Consider the following 19925-nt stretch of genomic DNA (forward strand, 5'->3'; position numbering starts at 1 on the left):
AAATTATTTAATTGTCGAGGTTACTGACACACTAGGGAGTAAGGTTAGAACTTAGATTGATGAATTTTATAGTTTATTTATAAAGTTCATAATTTAGAATTCTTGTTTACATTACTGATTACACTTTTGATAACTGACAATCGGCAAGAGCAAATTGTCAGGACTCGTATAAAAGAGAAAACATGTCCATTGTCGCAATCACAGACTACAGAAGTCACGGAAGAGCGAGATACTTTTTGGTCTTATTAACATACATAATGATATCGTATTGGCCTAAATTATAATACTATTTGTGCTTATATAAATCACACATCTTATATCTTTATGCAGATAAAATACAAAAACACAGCTTCTAGAATCTACAATCGATTAGCCCTCATAGAACATTTTATTTACACAAGGACATGTTACCACATTATTTTGGTCAATGGGGATTGAAATAACATACGATCATTATATAAAAGCATTTATTTTAAAACAATGTAGGTAATATACTTTCTGATTCTTGGCAAAACAGTCTCACATAAGCAAGTCAACATTTGGCCTCTCTTAGAATAAACATAAAACTATAAACATGCGTTGCCACAACTCGCAAATTATAAACAGTAAAATAACCATATAAAACGACGTACTTGATTCCTCTACATTGTAATTAACATTGCATCTTATTGAGCAATCATAGTTGATATATTGTAAATAACTCTAAAAAAAAAGAGAATAATCATTATTTGAATTGACTCACAATATCAGCGGTAATATATAAAAAATCCATCTACCATAATATCTTAATTATATTTCTTGCATGCAGACGTTACAGTCCACAATGGGTTTGCGGTTACCATATCGATAAAATTTAAGAATAAATGCACAACAAAAATAGAATTCAAGTTGCCTTTGTCTTTTACATATATAAAAATATTTATATAACAATTTAGAGTAGAAATAATTATAACAGTTTTCTTATAAACAATTTGGAATAATATTGCACGAGCTCAAAGCTAAATCATTGTGTGCATCTTTTATAAATACTATAAATATATTAACAAATCAACAAAACCGTCTCTCTGGTAGCCTTCGCTCAATAGACCACTCCACCAAGCTTAACCTTTACACACCCTCACTCGAACCTCTTGTATAAAAATCACATACAAATCCTATCTAACAAACCCTGTGATGTTATCATACATTACACACACCATCACACCACATAATCGCTCCTAGTTCCAGTTGTCTTAGACAACATTAGAAATATATTTACAAATAACAATTAAATCGCCTACCTTAACATGAAAATTAATTTTCTAATAATTTTTGGAAGATAAATTTATATAATTTATAATAGAATTTCCTAGCCCTTATCGATATCTACTAAACTAGTATCGGAGCGATTACATTATGCGAAACCATATCACAATAGACGTGTTGATTTGTTTCAAGTTAATTCACAGGAACAAACACATTTTGGACTAAATAAAATCTGAAAAATGATAACAACATTTTGTTTAGGACTAGCACATAATTTTGGCACAGCACAGCACCCGCGACGCGAGTGCGGTGGCATAGAGTTGTTATTATTTACAGTTCACAGATTTATTGCTCAGCGATATATGTATATAATTAGACTTTATAACGAGGGCCTCACAAACATTCTATCAAACTATGTTTTAGAAATCTCGTATCATTTACAATTACCGAAGGGAAGCGATAGCGTTCAATAGTTTGTGCCCAATGTGTCAAAGTTCGATGTATCGTTGCATTTACCTTTGAAACCTTAACCAGTGATTGATCATATCCCTCACTGCTATACGGACAGCTGCCATTACAATTGTAAAATGAGAAATAAAGTATATCATTTTAGTAAAAAAAGATTATCATAATTAATAAAAAAATCTTATATGAGTAAATAAATTCTCTTGTTCCATTGCTCGCGCACGAACAGAGTGTAAAAATAATAGCCGATCAGGAGGCGAACACGGCCCGTGGGCGTATTTCGGTAATCGAAACCCGACTAGACGTCGACGCGTTTATTTTTACATCCTGCGTATTGAGTATTATACCGCTACAACATTCTTATATCCAAACAACATTCTAACACTTTCCCTGTATAAATATTCTACTATAGTCTTGTAAAAGAAACCTTCGAAACCTCATAGGTCACTACGCAACAAATTACGCAAGATTAGGATTATATTGCTACGACTTATCATTTGGCACAAAATTAACATATTGCATCTCGAGCATTCAAGTTATACTTTTTAAATTACAATTAACACACGCTCACGTGATATCTATTGAGTATAATCAGATTACGAAGAAAAACGTCTAACACTCATCACAGTTGAGCAAATCGAGCCACTCACCATAGAGAAAGGCTGAACACAAAACGCGAAAAAAAACAATAGACAAGACTTTCGGCAAGTAAAAATTTGGCAAAATTGAGCATTTCGACTGAATTGGCATCGTATAGATCACTACGCAGCGTCGAGTGTCTAGAATATCCTAAATCTGGTAACTGTAACTTATACACCAATATCGGGAGACTAGTGCCGGGCATAGAAACAGACTGACATATTGACCCCGACCGTTGTATATACAGATGCTAACAATTTATAAGCTATAGTGTACTAAATAAGAGATCATAGGTTGTAGGAAACTAATTTGGTTCTGAAGTTTACCATTCATCTCGAATGGGCACACGCAGTCTGTTTCTGTGACTCGTGCAGGATATGTAGAAAATTTTGTAAAATAATATGATATGATATTTGATTATGTGTGTTTCAAAATTATTATTAGGATTTGATCACCGTTCAAAAGAACTATATATATGATCATGGACTTTAGAGAATTGAGTTATTTACTAACTATTCATTATAACAACTTGGTTAAAATAGTATTTTTAAAAATTAAAAAAAAAATTCATTCTCTTTATCAAATTATAGTTAATAGTTATTGCTTATTTGATATGATAAATACATCCCTGTGCAGATGTGCAATGCCGTCCGATCACCAATTGACGTATATCGGGGACATACATGAGGCAGAATTAATTACGCAAACGTAAAAACAAGATCCACAGATAAATGCATCAGTTAACATTCAATTAGTCGGAAAACCAAAGACAAATTTAAAAAATAAAAAGACAGTGACGGCGCGACTAATACCGCCCAATGTAGCCCCTCTGTGTATGCGTGGTGATAGTCAAATAACTTCTAATTAATCTTTGCATATAACGAAAACCGTGACTTGGAAAAATTAAAACTTTCATGAAAAAGGTCTTCGTACAATGCAAAGACATTAACACTTATATATTAAAAAATATGACTCCATTTAAACCGTCGCGATCACAGCACTCCGAAAACCCAATACCTGACTCTTTCCAAAATAAATTCATCTTCACATTACAACTATAAAATGAAATGACTACGATATATCTATGTTAGTTCTATAATTATGCCATTACTTTGCGATTGCAACGGTCCCTCTTCCAGCACTCAAATGCTTATTAGTTACGCGGTTCGAAAATGACTAAAAGTTAAAAATAAAGAGGCGAAGAAAAGTTTTAAAGCGGCAGTGTTTCGCGAAAATTCGTGCAAGAAACCTAACTACGAAAAATGTCTTAGGAACCTGATAAATTATTGCTAGAGCTTCGAGACCTAGGCCTCTTTAGTAGCCGATAGAAAAATATCACCTAAACAATAAATATGCGCATCGCCTGTACCTACTCTGAATGATGAATGAAATCGCCCGGGAGCTGAACGCGCTAAGTCTTCGAAACAATGCCGTTTGAGAATTATCACTGAAAGATTTTATAGTGTAGTAGCGCAATTCAATAATTTTTGACGCTTTTTGGGTATAAAAAATTCAAAGTGGAAGATATTTTAGTGTGCCCACACTGGTTTAACCCTATACGATATGTGTTAATTCTGATTATTTCTCACTCGTGAGCCATCAATGACTTGATATAAATATGGAGAATTTTCAACTCGTCTTAACTATTTTGCGGGTAGCCTAGAATTTCGTCGTGCTTCTACCCGCAAATTTGTGAGAAGGGGCAAAATTGGTTTACCCGCTGTGTGGACATAGCTAATAGTTTCCTCAATGTGCGGATCAGTGCGTGTCATCATCTCCCTGCCCTCTTCCCTCCCCTCCACCTCCTGGAGTCCCACTTCCCCCCGCACCGCTAGTACCCCCTGCCCCGCCGCCTTTTGAAGCCTCACTGAAAGTTTCCATTCATTAAAACCTTATTAACAGAAATCCTCTAATGATTGAACTCAATATTTTACAGTTTAATTTTTAATCTTGATTAAAAACACATCTTTTTAATATATTTTTTACACAAACACTTATGTTTACTTAAATTGTCATACATTTTAGATAAAAGAATTTGTAACATATGCCGTAGATTTAGTACTATGTATGATGTGGTAAACTTTAATAAATAAACAACACAATATAAATTACTCGATACAAAAAAAACACAGTCAACGCTAGCTTTTTCCTAATTTAGTTTTTATTCAAACACGGTGAGTATTATGTAGGCAAAACCACATAACCCGTAATTTTCACTCCTCTACGATCAACCCCTATTTTTTTGTTAATTATGACTTGAACTTTGAGGTTTATATGAGGAAAAATTCACAGAACAAGCTAAAAAGTTTTTATTCCGGAAAACCGAACAGTCTCTGGGGTAGCATAGCAAAATGATCCATGTTGGTATGTACTAAGGAGGCTAAGTAAAATCAAATTAAGGAGAAACGAGGTTCGCGGGGGCAGCTAGTTTGATATATAATAATAAGAATAAAATGCCTTCAAACAAATGTAAGGAAGCTCTTATTTCATTTCCAATATACTTACTAGTTGGAATAAGACGGTCTCGGCGTGGGTGTGGGCGGGTGATGGGGCGGATCGTCGCAGGGCGGGCGGCCAGCTGCACTCAGCAAGTAGTTGCTCGACTCGCTGAAACAGTTCGACAACCTGCTTCAAATTGTATTACTGCCTCAAGTGCGCCCGTACGGCGGCTTTGGTATTTCTATCACATATATGCAAAAATTAAGAGCAGACACAAAATAATGCGTCATGAACATATTGATATATATAAATATATGATATTATTTGAAATTTATAATTTATAAAGCTGTTTCGTGGTGCCATTTACAGTTTAATATAGCATAAAAAATAAACTAAATCAATGGCGCTACAACCTTTTTAGGTCCCAGATCTCAGATTTCTGTAGCTGTTTCATGATCATTTATTAATCTAATAGGCAAGTAGGTGATCAGCCTCCTGTGCTTGACACACGTCGTCGACTCTTGGCAAGGCAAGCCGGTTTCCTCACGAAATTTTCCTTCACCGTTCGAGCGAATGTTAAATGCGCACATAGAAAGAAAGTGAATTTGTACATGCCGGGGATCGAACCTACGACCTCAGAGATGAGAGTCGCACGCTGTCACTAGAAGTCACTAGGCCAACACTGCGCTAGTATAGGATCTTTTAATTCAGCTGATCCAAGTACCAGGCGAAATCAAGCTCTTCTTCTCTATGTTACCTGTTAAACCTAATTACACCAACACAGATACCATACAAATCGTCTTCTTTAAAACCAAAATGTATCATTGATTTATTATATATTTTGAAGAATGAATTGTAATACATTCAATTCAAATCCGTGTTTTGATCATAATTCATTAGCAAAAGAGATAAACGCTTTACTATCTCATATATAAAATTCTCGTGTCACAATGTTCGTTCCCATACTCCGAAACAGCTCGACCGATTCTTATTAAATTTTATTATGCATATTCAGTAAGTCTGTGAAACGGCTACTATCTATATTTCCAACCCCTAAATGTGGAGGGTGGTCCAATGCAAATATTTTATTTTTTAGATAATTTTTTTTGTTTTAATTTTTTATGATACAACATACAAAAATACATACAACCGTTAATTTTCACTTCTCTAAGTTCAGCCCCTATTTTTTATTTGTATATTAAAAATTATTGACTTGAACTCTGAGGTTTAAATATATAGAGAAAAATTCACAGAAAACCCTAAAAAGTTTTCATTCCAGAAAACCGAACAGGGGTGGCATAGCAAAATGTTTCATGTTGGTATGTACTAAAAAGGTAGGCTAAGTAAAATCACATTAAGGAGAAACGAAGTTCGCGGGGGCAGCTAGTAATCAATAAAAAATCACGAAATATATAATTACATAACCAACATGTGTATTGTGTAGGTTAAAATTATATCTTATTGAATAAACTTGTTTTTCGTTTACTTTGCTAGATAAAAACATAAATGGCCTCGCAACGGTTATCAGTAGCGTTTTACGACGTAAAGTACTTACTTAAAACCCTTTTGCAACCTACTTGATTATTTGGCATTTTTAAAGACATATGTATATATAATTAATATTTAATTGGGTGATATAGAATAAGGAATGCCTGATTAAACTACAGTCTGTCCGTCTTTATGATAACACCAATATCACAGTTAGATATGCAAATATCTAGGCATTCTTTCAGTTATCAATAAAATATTGGGTCCTCCATATGAAATTGACGTTTAGTCGTACTGGCCACTTTGACCTCAAATACCTCCTTGGTTAGGAAACCAAACCTCTTTGGTTAGGAATTCCAAATTAAATTTTTTACAGCCATCGTGCATTTGTTTTTCGAAAACCATGATTCGTTTCATTTTCTCATTTTAGATAGAAAAGGTACATACTTTGACTAATTAAATATATTCTATTAAAAAAAAAACTTTTTTGTTCCTCCCATACAAAACGCCAATTTCATATGTAAGGACCTAATAATTGTTGACCTATAAACCAGCTTCTATTTATTAATCTTCACAAACTTCAAGTATATTGTAAAGTAAATATATCAAATAAATTAAATACATAAGACCAAAAGTCTGTTGCAATTTAGAACAAAGTATATAAATAATATATAGACAGAACATAAATAAATACAGTTTAAGCACAAAATCCATGAAGAAATTATTAAAATAACGTCTACGTATTTTTTTAAGGGAAATGACTTCTGTGTTTGGTAGATACCGAAATTTTTATTTATGTATTAGAGCGAAATGAAGAAGGAAAAAAGTCTAGCTTTTGGCGCAAAAATACCAGCGCACTGTGTTTAATATATTATATACATCGAATCATTTTAAATAGCGGACAAAAACCATGAGAATTTTACCAGCGCTGTTACACATCTGCCCCGATGGCCCCAAATATTTATTTAATTTATCCACAACAATAAAACCAAAGGGAATTCATTTGCATTAATTCCTTTGTGTTGTAATCAAATTTTATCGGTGACTTATGGGTATCACATTAGCAATCAATAATTGATCACGTGACAAAACCATGCATACCTAATACACACAATATATTACAAATTATCAGAAACCACAGTCGTAATGTTGCAAGAATTAGGTTTATGTCGTAATGTCGGAACCCATTAATAATCGTCAAATGGTCACAGTTATGAACATTCTAAGAATTAAATCATTATCTCATTTTAAGGTTCTACCTATAAACCTATGGCCCATTCCTGGATTCAGCCTTTGTTTTGGGATGTTAAGCTACTACCTACTTTGCTTTTCATAAAAAATATGTTATAAAATAGACTTAAAATGTATAATAATAATAAACCGTCTAGATAGATTAATTAATCATTTAACATAGAAACCTAAAACTTTACATGCCATTATAATATTTCGCAGACGAAAGGATTTTTAACATAACATTTTTTCGACTATAAGTAATTCTACGGCAACGGCAAACGGCACTAGGGCCGCAGATATAATAGAATTGAGAAAAATTTAACAAATTAACCCTCTTCATTAAAAAATTGCACCATTTTAAGGTAAGGACTCTGTCTCTTTTCACAGTGTAAACACCATTTGACAGAAAGAGACTATAGATAAGAGAGTGTAGTACTTTTTAAGAAAAACGTTACACTATATATTATTTAAACATTATTCATCTCTCGTTAGGTTTGGACTATACTCATAGTGAAACGATATTACTAGACTTTGAATTTGATGTAATTTCATGATTATAATAATTGTAAAATATTTTTTTTCTGCTTTCTCTTTAATTCAACTATTTATATACAATTTTATCGTTAAAGATTTGAGGTAAAATAATTTTTTGTATAGATTTCCTTCAATATGATAATGGTATAGCAAAGGTCGTTGAAGATAATACAAATTGCCTGCGTCATATTTCATCACATGGTGTTATCATTACCATAATAATCTTGGTGAATTTGTCGAATCATGTCCCCTTAAAACAGCTCCAAATTTTTTTCTATCGTTCTTTACGACTTGTATGTAGTACCCGAAGTAATATTAGACATAGACATAACATTTACACACATAAACACACAAAATAACAATAATCAAAGAAAATAATGAGATATAAAAAAAATTCAAGTGTGGTAATGCGTGTGTGCTGTGGTTGTAATTGGCTCTGGCTCAGCATTATGCTGAGGAGCAGAATTTTTCACAGCAATGGTCATTCTGCCAGAGACCACAGCAGCTAGTTTGGAATTAAGGGGGCGCATGGCTTTAGACCCCTTAAAAAATTTAAAATAACTGATAATATTACATGCATGATGTAAATGATATTGTCTCAGTTCCCAGTAAATTACATGAGGTTAGGTTAGGTTTTTTTTTATTCTAAGTGATGTTTGTGATCAGGTTAGGTTAAGTTAGGTTAGGCTTAAGCCAAAACTTTGTACCTCCTTTCATTCATTTCACAAATCATGATGTTCTAATGAATTACTATGGGATTAAAGAGCATGCGCCACCACATTATTGCATGGTACACCATTGCCGAGTGATGAAAATATGTAGAAAAAAAATTGAAGCTGTTTAAGGTGGAGCCGTCATTTGCCAAATTCACCATAATCTTTTAAAACAAACATTTTGCTACTAATATCACAATTTTACTATACAGTCAAAACCGTTTACGACGACATCGTTTAGAACCGGTTATATTGACCAAAATCAAAGGTCCCGGCTGAATTCTATTGTATTAGGTACTTAATAACAACGTCATCGGCTGTTACGACTATCGGTTTTTACGACCAAATATGAGTGACCAAGTATGAGTGAGATAACAGATTTTGACTGTACATATTTATAGAAAAGGGTGCGTGTACTTATGTACGCGCGTAAGAAGTTAATATGCTTCTTTGGCATTATTAAAAATAGTTATTGATGCAAATAATTAATTACAATTAAATAATCAAAGGAGTCATTATAGTCAATAAAGTTCAGTTTACATTTGAAAAATTAAATAAATATTTATTATTATTCTCTTACATTAAGTGTAACAGAAATTCTATTATTAATCAAATGTTGTTTTTAAATTATGTCCAATGCCGTAGCATCTCCCATGGGCAACTTCATTCTGTTAATTTTGTGTCACGGTGCGCGCGCATCGTAAAATTTCACTCTCATCAATTTATCATAACGCGCCTAAAGAAGTATAACTTCAAAAATAATACTCATAAGCCTCTCTTACCTGGCTGTTCTCATTCTTAGGGCCGCACAATTCTCCTTACACTTATAGGCCAGAACTTGCTTGATCCGACTGACTTCAACATCAGGGAAATGCCTGCTCACATATGTTATCAGTGCGTGAACTCTGCGTCTGTCCAACGGTGGCTTCGTGGGTCGCGACTCTTGCCCTGCGCGTGACCATCTCTGCCCGGTCACAGAACACGTGGCCAATTCAATAGGTGAGAACAACGCAGCTGCTAAACCTCTCGTCACTTTCCTATAGTCCCCCCATTTGACCCCACGCAATAGGTCTTCCCGAATCTCCACGCCCTCGCCGAGTTTTATCTGTGAACGATTAGACGTCAATAATAAACTTATTTACATCACAAATAAGGTGAAAATAAAAGAAGGATTCTCACTGCTATAAGCATTTTTTTCAGACAAGGAAGCGTTCAAGTATTACGTAACAAATTTTGGGGGAGGGGGGGGGTCTTTTTGTAAAACGTTACGATGCGGGGCGGTGATTGAATTAAGCGTTATTGTTAATATTATTTTCGACTTTCGAGCACTTTACACCACATAATGGTAACTCTTAGGTATAAGGAGTCACTAGGTGGTCACGATGGTCGGGGGTTCAATAATCTCCGAAAATTGCGTGACGTAATACTTGAACGCTCCCCGACCCAGATTTAAGTCTATACATTTAAAAAATATAAGACAATATTAAATTTATAAGAAAACTTAATTTAATTTAAATATACCCGGTTTGGTGGTACAATCTTTTCAGTTCTTAAAATAATATTTAGTCAGCGAGGACTGCATTGCACACATTTCGCAAACGTATGGAGTTATGTGAGAAACATATTTTTTTTAAAGATATTCTAACGTCCAAAACGGGCAGTCATCACAGCCCATGGACACCCACACTCGATATTGGTGTGTCAATACGTACGTATGCTTTTATGTGTGCGTGCGTATTTTTATAATACATATATTATTCCTCTCTACATGTACTCCAAACAACAAAAAACCTGACTTTCGAACTCTAAGCTAAATCTTTAGTTGTGTAAAAGTATCAAGCATCGCTAAGATCTTTATCGATTAAGATAACTATATCTTTGATTTACGCAAATTCCATAAAAAACATTACCTAACTACACATTTGGAGTGCTTTAGTAAACGCAAACGATGTATTCAAACTGTTTGTATATATCATAATCTGTGTTTCTACTATAAACGTACCCGTGGCAAAGGTCGCCCAATCTACTGAATAAGCAATATTGAAATTTGCTATAGTCAACCAGACAATACGTGCTTATAACACACATTACGCATATAATAATGTTGTTAATCATAATTGTTTAGAACAATGCAATTTACAATGTTTAACATTTTCTGAATCTACAAGAAATTCACATTAAGCAATTAATTAACACAAAACATATTTATCAAGGTAATTAAGGCTATTTAGTTCATTAAAAATTGCCTGAATCGCCAAATAATTGAAAATTACGTCGTTTACCATTTTTTTGTAACAGGAGGCAAACGGGCAGGAGGCTCACCTGTCCGCCGCCCATGGACACTCACATTGCCAGAAGGCTCGCAAGTGCGTTGCCGGCCTTTTAAGGACTTTATATTTGGCTTGTTTAAAGCAACAATATTATTTAGGTATTTCCTTTAAACGTTTGTTGAAGCTTATGTATGTATATATTACTTATATAAAGTTTTCGTGTCACAATGTTCGTTCCCATAATTTCAATTTTAAATTTTTTATGCATATTCAGAAGTCTGAGAATCGGCTACTATCTCTCATTCAAACTCCTTAGCGATAAGGGGTGTCAAGTTTTTTTATGTTTTTATTTTTTTATGATACAGCACACAAAAATACATACAACCCTTAATTTTCACCCCTAATTTTATTATAGTAGATAGCTATTTTTATTGAACTAAAAAAATGTTTCCTAGATATAATATACATGGCAAAATGTTAGCCGGGTCAGCTAGTATTACCTAAATAAATATTTTTTTGTTATTACAAAGAGTATTTAGTCCGTATAGTTTTGCGCTTAGTAATTCCTCTGTATGGAGCAATAACATCGTAGAGATTCCAAGCAATGTATGTACTGTTTCTATATTGTATTTTCAATATTCAAGATATACTTACGAGTCTAGGTGTCGGTGCTCGCTCATTCTCTCTCTTTAGGACGAAAGGCAAAGCGCGTCTATGCTGTTCCAACCACACTGCATCGGGCACCGGTCGGTTCCTACGCGCATCCCATCGACCTGGAACTGTCCATAATGTAAGGAACATTAAACTCATACGGCCTTATTATACAGCGTGGATAAAAAGTTAGCTTTTTTAAATCAGATGTTCCATGTTACTATCACCCATGGTGCCAGAACGATCGATTACTTTTAGGAATTGGTACGCTCTTTACTTGAAGGACACTTAATCGAATTTTCGGAAGATCAATAGTTTCCACAACGGTTGTGCGCGACAAGAGGCATGCTTAGATGTGGAACGGTCATCAGACATCAAGATGATATAGGAATTTTGTATTGTCTTGACGTCCGAAGAGAGCGCTGCCGAGAAACCCCGATCAGCCAGCAGATCAAGCGACGCAAGTGGAATTGGATAGGCCATACACTTCGAAGGGATCCCAATCATATTCCCAAGCAGGCGCTTGATTGGAACCCGAGAGGAAAGCGGAAGCGTGGCCGTCCCAATCAAACCTGGCGCCGTACAGTCGCAGACGAGGCAAAGAGAGCCAGAAAGACTGATAGATTGATACCATTCTGTTACATGGAAATATCTTGGTAACCATGGCAACACGGTGCTAACTTTAATCCTCGTTAATAGCAAGGCCGACAACAATAGAAGTTAATTCACGTGCACATTGAGTAACTCAACATAATTTAAGTAGTATTCAAAAGTTTTAAATAAATAAATAAACCAAACGAGTGCGTGCACGTGAAATTTTGTACGTGTTTCACGTGCACGCATCTACGCACAACCTTATATAAAATGTCTTATCGTTATCTACTCACCATTTACCTTTTCAGAAGTTCAAAAAAAAAATATTATAATAAAACGATACTTTCAGCATTATTTTATTTTGTATAAAAATTACAATGATTTATACTATATAGTCTTTGCTGAAACGATTGCACAGATTAAACATCATAAAATAACTTTAAAATTGACAGATCATTAAATCATTCTATTTTAAATATTGTTTTGAAAAACTTAAATTGTATCTATTTAATCACATTATTGTTATAAGGCAATATCAAAATATAGATTTATGATTAAACTTAATATACATAATTCGATTAACAAAACGATTAGAAGCAACAGTCTGTATGAGTTAAACCTATCAAAAACTGTGTTTAATTCCGATGTACATGAATTAAGCCTGAGTATTTTAAACAGTAAAATGTAAACCAGATACTTTATATTTGTCGGAAATTAATTGGCTTAACAAGGGAAAGTATGACTACTAATTGATGGATTTTGACATGTGTGTTGCGAAAACTCGGCCATATTGTACCGTGTTTGTTACCACAGTAACAAGGTTTCTTTCCTCCCTTTTCTATGGAGTATCTACATAGCTTTTATGACTCGTATGGCTCTCTTACTATTGTTTCTCTCATGATTTTTGTACATCAGAATGGAACATATTTTACTTAGATAAAAATTAAAAAGCGTGCCATAGAATACAATTTTATACGAAATATCCGACATCCATACGAAAGTAGCATGTCATCGATTTAAGCATTAATTAATTACTTTATGAGAATAATTTTGTTTAAATTTACATCCATATACATTGTAATTGTAGTGATAAGTTTATAGGAAATATTCTTTAGCATATAATTCCCGTTTCAATATACGAAATCATTTAAACTTAGACCTTACTTATGCCTAAAGATGGCTTTAAAAAGCGCGATACATAATTTTCACTTGGCTGCTTACTTAAATAACTTTAAATGCAAAATAAATTTCAGAGATCATGGGAACTTAGTGAGATCTCGTGGCAATACACAATTAATACATTTTTACAAACTAATATTGTAATTCACAACCCTAATCATATCGACATCGTTCCCTTTTAAGATGTTTTAAAATGACTAGATGCTTTTTTAATGGCAATCATTTTTCAAAAATAACAGATAAAAAATAAAGCGAATATGTAATCTTATACTAGAGTCAAGCGCAGCGTGCCGACACTGGTTTTATATGGCAACTTATAGACTACGCCACAGACGATAAAATGTTTTAAAGTATCTATCGTGTGTAGAACATTCCAGACTAAAAATATCAGCCATTATTATTCAAATTCTTTCTCTGATGTCAATATCCTTTAATAATTCACTAGTGAATTAGGCTTTGCAATACACACAGATAGCTACTTATCTCACTGTAATCTCTGACGAGCTAATTATGTATTATAAATTGTAACATGCGAGAGATTTGTACAAACTATAACCGGGAGCCGTCCATCACTCAACAATATAACATCTGTGTAAAGATAAAACTATTGTGTATAAAAATATTACTTTACTATTGTTGTCAATAACGGGTTCAATATTGTATATCCGACACATAAAACCGAAAAGTTCGACCAAATCCAACGCGTGAACTGTAGAAAAAAAACGTGAAAATACCTATTGCAAAGCGTTGGACAAGGTCGAGCGAGTGTGTAACGTGTATAGGTCTATATACATTAACCTGTAAATAATCTACATTAAAAATCAGCACCGGTTGCAACAAATGTCTTAACAACGATCAGTCTATTGTCAGAAAGGAAGGTATTCAATTCCCTTCAACGAGGCCTCAACTCATATATTATGTATAGAATAACAGACAACGTGAATCAGCACTATCTTAGGGGTAAATACTAAGGCGGGTTTTCCCGTATGCAAGGAAAGTTACTGTATACATCTAGGAGGCTTATTGCTACAATAAGAGGTGCGTCGTTGAAGCGATGAACTTGGTATACTATTGAAAGGCACGCAATAAGCGAAGAGGTGTGACGGCGTATAGGCCCCCGGCGACATTCCGATCACAGACTAGTACCTACACAGTCTTCATTATTCCTTTAAGCCACATCCCTATAATATTACCCAACGAAGAGGACCGACATCCCCGCAATAAAGTATCTATTCGAGTGTGAGTAATGATCATTCAAAAACGAGTGAGATTAAATTTAAGAATATTCAGCTATTTTATTGCGGCGTTGTCTAGTCAATAAGAGAGCGCGCGGTTACTAGGGCTTTCCGTCATGTGATAAAATGAGAAATCTAATAAGAGATCCACGAAACACCATACAAGGATGTTTCGGTATTGTATTTCAAAAGAGTTAATTTGATAAGCAATAATTTTAAATTTAAGATACCCAATACAATAGACTGGAATGTGTCTTTGTAACTTCCAATACAGAATAAGAGAGTCTATTAGACCCGGCGTAGTTATTGATAATCTAAAAATATCCACTATCATTATGTTTATAATAACTAAACCCGACCACTCGAATTGAAACATACTTGTATGGTCTTCGCTTCGTATACATTTACCGCGGGAAATAATCATACAAATCTATAAGCGTCTGTCACGTTACGCGTGTCACGGGAAGCCCTAGGTGTCAAGTCAGCGGTGCGCGGGGCGAAGGGGGGGCAGCGGCGGCGGTTTGATCCTTGGCGGATGTTGGGCAAGCGTGTGCCGGCGCAGGTAGAGCGGCGTCTTGAAGCAGCGGCCGCACTGCGCGCAGACCACCGGCTGGGCCTCGTGAATGAGCCGCACGTGTTGGCGCAGGTTGGAGGCGTTGGAGTAGCGGCGGCCGCAGCGCGCGCACTGCACGCCGCCCGCACCGCTCGCGCCGCCCGCTGCCAACAACACCACGTTCGACTGCGCTACGCCCCGCCCCGCCCGTCCGCTCGCCTACCCGCCACGACCGCGCCAACGCGAACTAATTTCCCCCCGCTCTATCTTCCAACAGGATTTTCTCAAGTTTTGTTTCCCCTCGACACTGCTGCATCGCCATACAGAATACTCCCGAGTTTATTCTCAATAGTTTATATTTTTTGTTCAGAATATTATTGTTCTTAATATGTTTTTTTTATGTTAAACACTTCTATAATAGATATTATGGATATAAAAATTTGATGGAATGACAAACATGAATCTGATATTTTTAATAAGTAAAAAAAAAAAATAGTAGAGCGTGTTAATAAAAATCTTTCACTACGTAACCTACACAACGCATCGTGTATTATATATTTTAAGCAAATTCCTTTTAAAACACAATTGGTTTATATTTAACAACTGAAATCTCAAAGTTCACAGTTAGACTACCCTAATGGAATTAAATCGCGTGTATTTGATAAGACAACTGTACGGTTTTGCTTTATTGTTGACAACTGCTTTTAATGTTCATGCTCTACATATGACGATATAATGAAACGGTACCCAATTTAGTGTGAAGATTTAAAAAATAATTGTATAAGGTAAATGTGGCGCTCGGAGCCTAAGACAGTGGCGGGAGGGCGCAGACGCAGTAAAATTCAACTAAGTATCATTAACAAACCCGTAATTTTAATTATTTATTTAGTTCGATACTTGTTGAACCGTGGCGCGGTGGCTGGTTTTGGCGGGCGACACAAGCGGGCGGCGGCCGTCGATATCCCGACACCCGCGCACCAAGTAATGCGGCTGATTATGAACGACAAAAAGGAACACCAAGGTTTCATAAACATTTTTAACCGTTCATAAACATCCTAATATGACGTATACGAGAGTTAAAACCGCGCGCTCTCTTCTAAGCCGAATGTGAAAAAGGTTCGCCGGGGGCGCGGCTGCCGGTTCGACTGGTGCATGTGAAAATGGCGTGAAAATTAAAAAAACAAACGAATTTATTTACCTTCTGCGTTCTCAGTCAGCTCCGCGTTCATTCCCGTCATGAGATCCATACTACCTGCAATGAGACATATATACTAGATAAAAAATAATCTTTAAAAGTGTGATGCTTGTTTGAGCATTGAGAAATATTTTTGCTTTCCCCATACCTTGAAGTGTGGCAAAAGGATTTGCGAGAGTATTATTTTCAGTAAAGTATAACGGCTGAAACCCCGATCGCTCTTCATCACTAGCTTCCTGTTCAAGGACTTCCATTTTTGGTTCCAACAAATCTGTGGCGCTGAAATCTTGGGATTTGCTATCTCTCTCCGCATCACCGGGGTCCATAAGAATATCATTCTCTTCGTTATTCACATCAGTCACTTCGAGATCAGTTTTCACCCGCAATGTGGGGTAGTTACAGGTTTGGCTATAGTCATCATTATTAGGCCTCGTTTGACTAGAACTTTGAAAGGAAGCTTCTTCGCTGAGATTATTTCTGGGCACTTCAGGAGAATTCCTCGCAGAACGGCGATTAGCGCTCTTCTCTTGGTCATCGGCAGAGGTCGATTCCACATTTTGGTTTGCGGCTTTGGAGGAGGAGGTAGAATGTGAGGGCTTAGCGCTTAGCAAATTGCGTAATTGAGACGGGGGAGACTTTCGATTGGTTTTCTGCAAATAAAACACATATTAAATAATTACAATACAATAAATAATACGCATACAATAAATTATAATAACATACTTTATCGTTGTGTTGTGAGCAGTCAGTGAGGCCGCGAATTTGTAAAGCATCGGCAGTCCGAAGAAAAGCGCTGAGTTGTGCCTGCGCGATGTTCACTTGTCCTACGTACATAAACTGGAGCAGTGCCCGTATATGAGAGACTTCACAATCCCGCATAAATATTATCGGATGAGGACATGGATTATTCTGTAATAAACATTTGCCTCAGTCTCTTAATTCTTTAACAACAAAAACAAGCAAATAATTTAATATATAATTAAAGAATTCTATATTCTAAAAGTTTCTTTGAAACTCCTATGAACATTTTAGTTTACAATTGTTTATTAAGTGTAAACAAATTATATCTATAAGTATAATATATTTTATCAACGCACCAATAAATAAGAGTAATCCTAGATCTTATCAATTGTGTAATGGGTCACTGACACTACCAACATGTGTAATATGGATTTTCATAAACAAAAATTACTTTGCTACTTCCTCTGAAGTAACAGATTAATATGAATTATTGTTATCATTTGCAAAGTTAGGTAATGTTTATTAAAGTTTTTATATTTATCTTTGAAGTATTACTTTATCTTACCATATGTGACATTTTATTGTGAACTACTTGACCACATACTGGTACATTTTATCTTATATAACACAATAATAACAAATATTGCTATTGTTTAGCTTTTGATAGGGTGGGGATAACATATTCCAAAATCAAATTTTCAACTCATTAAATGAAAATTTGTCTCTTAAAAATATTGAGTAAAGTAATAGTTGCATTACAAAAACAACTAATTGTATCTGCTGTTTTTACTTTAGACTAAGAGTATAGATAGATACATAATTCTCATTAGTTACAAATACTGTAAAATTCTATACCCATAAAAGTATGTAAGTATAATATAACTGGAACCCTAATTTATAATATTATTAAATTTATTGCTAAAAGTATTATTGCCTAAATCTTGAGTAAAATGCAACAACAAAAAAAGAGAATGTATCAAGATTTACCTAGTAACAAAATATATATATATATACTTTGCTTAGAATATTGCAAGACTGCATATTACTTTCTAGCCTTAACAACATTAACATATTAAAATAATAATAATTATTATTTTATTTAAATATTTTTTATAATAAGTATATAATATAGAATTACAACATCTACCTAAACATTTCTAATATCTATAAAATATTTAGTTGTGTTCATGGAATTTAAACACCATTTTCTATTTTTGTGTATATCCACATAATAAAGAGTAATACATACAAGCCTTGCATGCAAGTTTTTGTAGGAAATTAAAGCATGTAAATAAATTCATGTTAAGGATTTGTGAAATTTCCAATTAAAATGATTTTGTAGACTCAATGGTAGTGAATTAATTAGAAATTGTGAAACAGAATTCTAAAGTAGCTACAAATAAATGAAATCACGAATACTTAACCGGAACGCGAGACATGGCATTTGTAAGTAGATCAAGTGTTTTATACATAACAACTTTCACTAGAGTCATTGTAATGGTGACACATCAAAGTGTGGGGAGTGAAAGATGGACTTACTTTAAATAATTCCTTGAAATAAGGACTACACGCCGATAAAACCACTTTGTGTGCTTCCAACCTGTGTCCCTCGCATGCCAGAGTGACATCCACGAAGTCCTCATCATCGCGCAGTGCCTCGAATTGAGATGTTATATTTGCTTGAAAATTGTTCCATCTCAAACAGAATTGCTGGTCGCCACCCAGTTCTGTACCTTCCATTACTTATAGACATAACTCGATATCCCTGATCATTTAATTGCTTGATAAGAAAAGTTAATTATTGAAAATAAATATATCACAGTAACTTGCAATTTCAGTCGCCGTCTGGCCGAAAATCTTGAAAGAAAACAATCAATAAAATCTCGTACCAATATAAGAAAAATAAAACTTTTTAATTTGTCATTCATTCGCTGATGGGTACATTCACTTTGACGTTCCAATTTACGTAATTTGTAACAATGGTAACACTAGAAATTATGTCGCAACAAATGTATTTTCCGAAACACTACGTAGTATGAATTTTAGTACTCATTTCCATTTTCATCCCCAAATAAAATTCTCACAATTATAATTTTTAAAAAGAAGATTAAGAGCCCGAAATGTTAATTTTCATGAGTCTGTGACAATAGCCGATTTACATAACTTCTACAAATTCGCCAGAGCCATAAAGGAAAAAAAAAAACTTCTACAACATACACTCTGTACAGGTTGAAGTAGTCTGTACTCAATATCTTGGCAATAGTGAATAGCCTGTAGACACTTCATAGATTCTTAGGTTTTCCCCCCAAATTTAGCCCAGGGGCTTTTAGGGGGTACATTTATGGAATAAATAATGAATACATTTTATTCATTATTATTACACAAATATTGAAGAAAACATTTCTGTGTAAATTAAATTTTAATTTCTAAATAAATAATTACATATAGTTGATGTACACTACCGCTCAAAAGTATTTGGCCATCTAATAGAAAACATTTTGTAAAATTCTGACTGAGTGAAACCACGTCATAGTTTTTTTAACATGTTTATTAATTATTTTTAGACATAACAAGAATATAATTTTTAAATTTTGGACTCATCTATATGCCTTTATTTTTAATGACAGCCTAATAAGGGTTTAAGTCAGAGGACTTTGGGGGCCATATCATGAGTATAAACTATATATTTCACTATTAATGTGCAATGTTCTAAGAAAAAGGAAATAAATATTTAAAATTATATACAGAATA

At 34.4% G+C, this 19925-nt stretch overlaps 1 protein-coding gene across 2 annotated transcripts; it reads right to left on the reverse strand.

Annotated features, from left to right (window-relative positions):
- Positions 1-453: 453 nt before the first annotated feature.
- Positions 454-19129, reverse strand: LOC125054765 (protein tramtrack, alpha isoform-like). Of its 2 annotated transcripts, none has more exons than XM_047656828.1 (8): positions 18714-19129; positions 17157-17342; positions 16582-17083; positions 16437-16490; positions 11681-11805; positions 9539-9861; positions 4855-4956; positions 454-4216 (listed from the first exon to the last, which is right to left on the reverse strand). In XM_047656828.1, the coding sequence occupies exons 1-8, from the start codon at positions 18912-18914 to the stop codon at positions 4108-4110; spliced, it is 1602 nt and encodes a 533-aa protein (XP_047512784.1). In that variant the 5' UTR covers positions 18915-19129; the 3' UTR covers positions 454-4107. The 2 variants fall into 2 exon arrangements, with proteins under 2 accessions (XP_047512784.1, XP_047512783.1); XM_047656827.1 differs by having other exon boundaries at positions 4855-4974; positions 18714-19128.
- Between the last annotated feature and the right edge of the window lie 796 nt (positions 19130-19925).

Source organism: Pieris napi, chromosome 12 (genome assembly GCF_905475465.1).
Source record: "Pieris napi chromosome 12, ilPieNapi1.2, whole genome shotgun sequence".
Lineage (NCBI taxonomy): Eukaryota > Metazoa > Arthropoda > Insecta > Lepidoptera > Pieridae > Pieris > Pieris napi.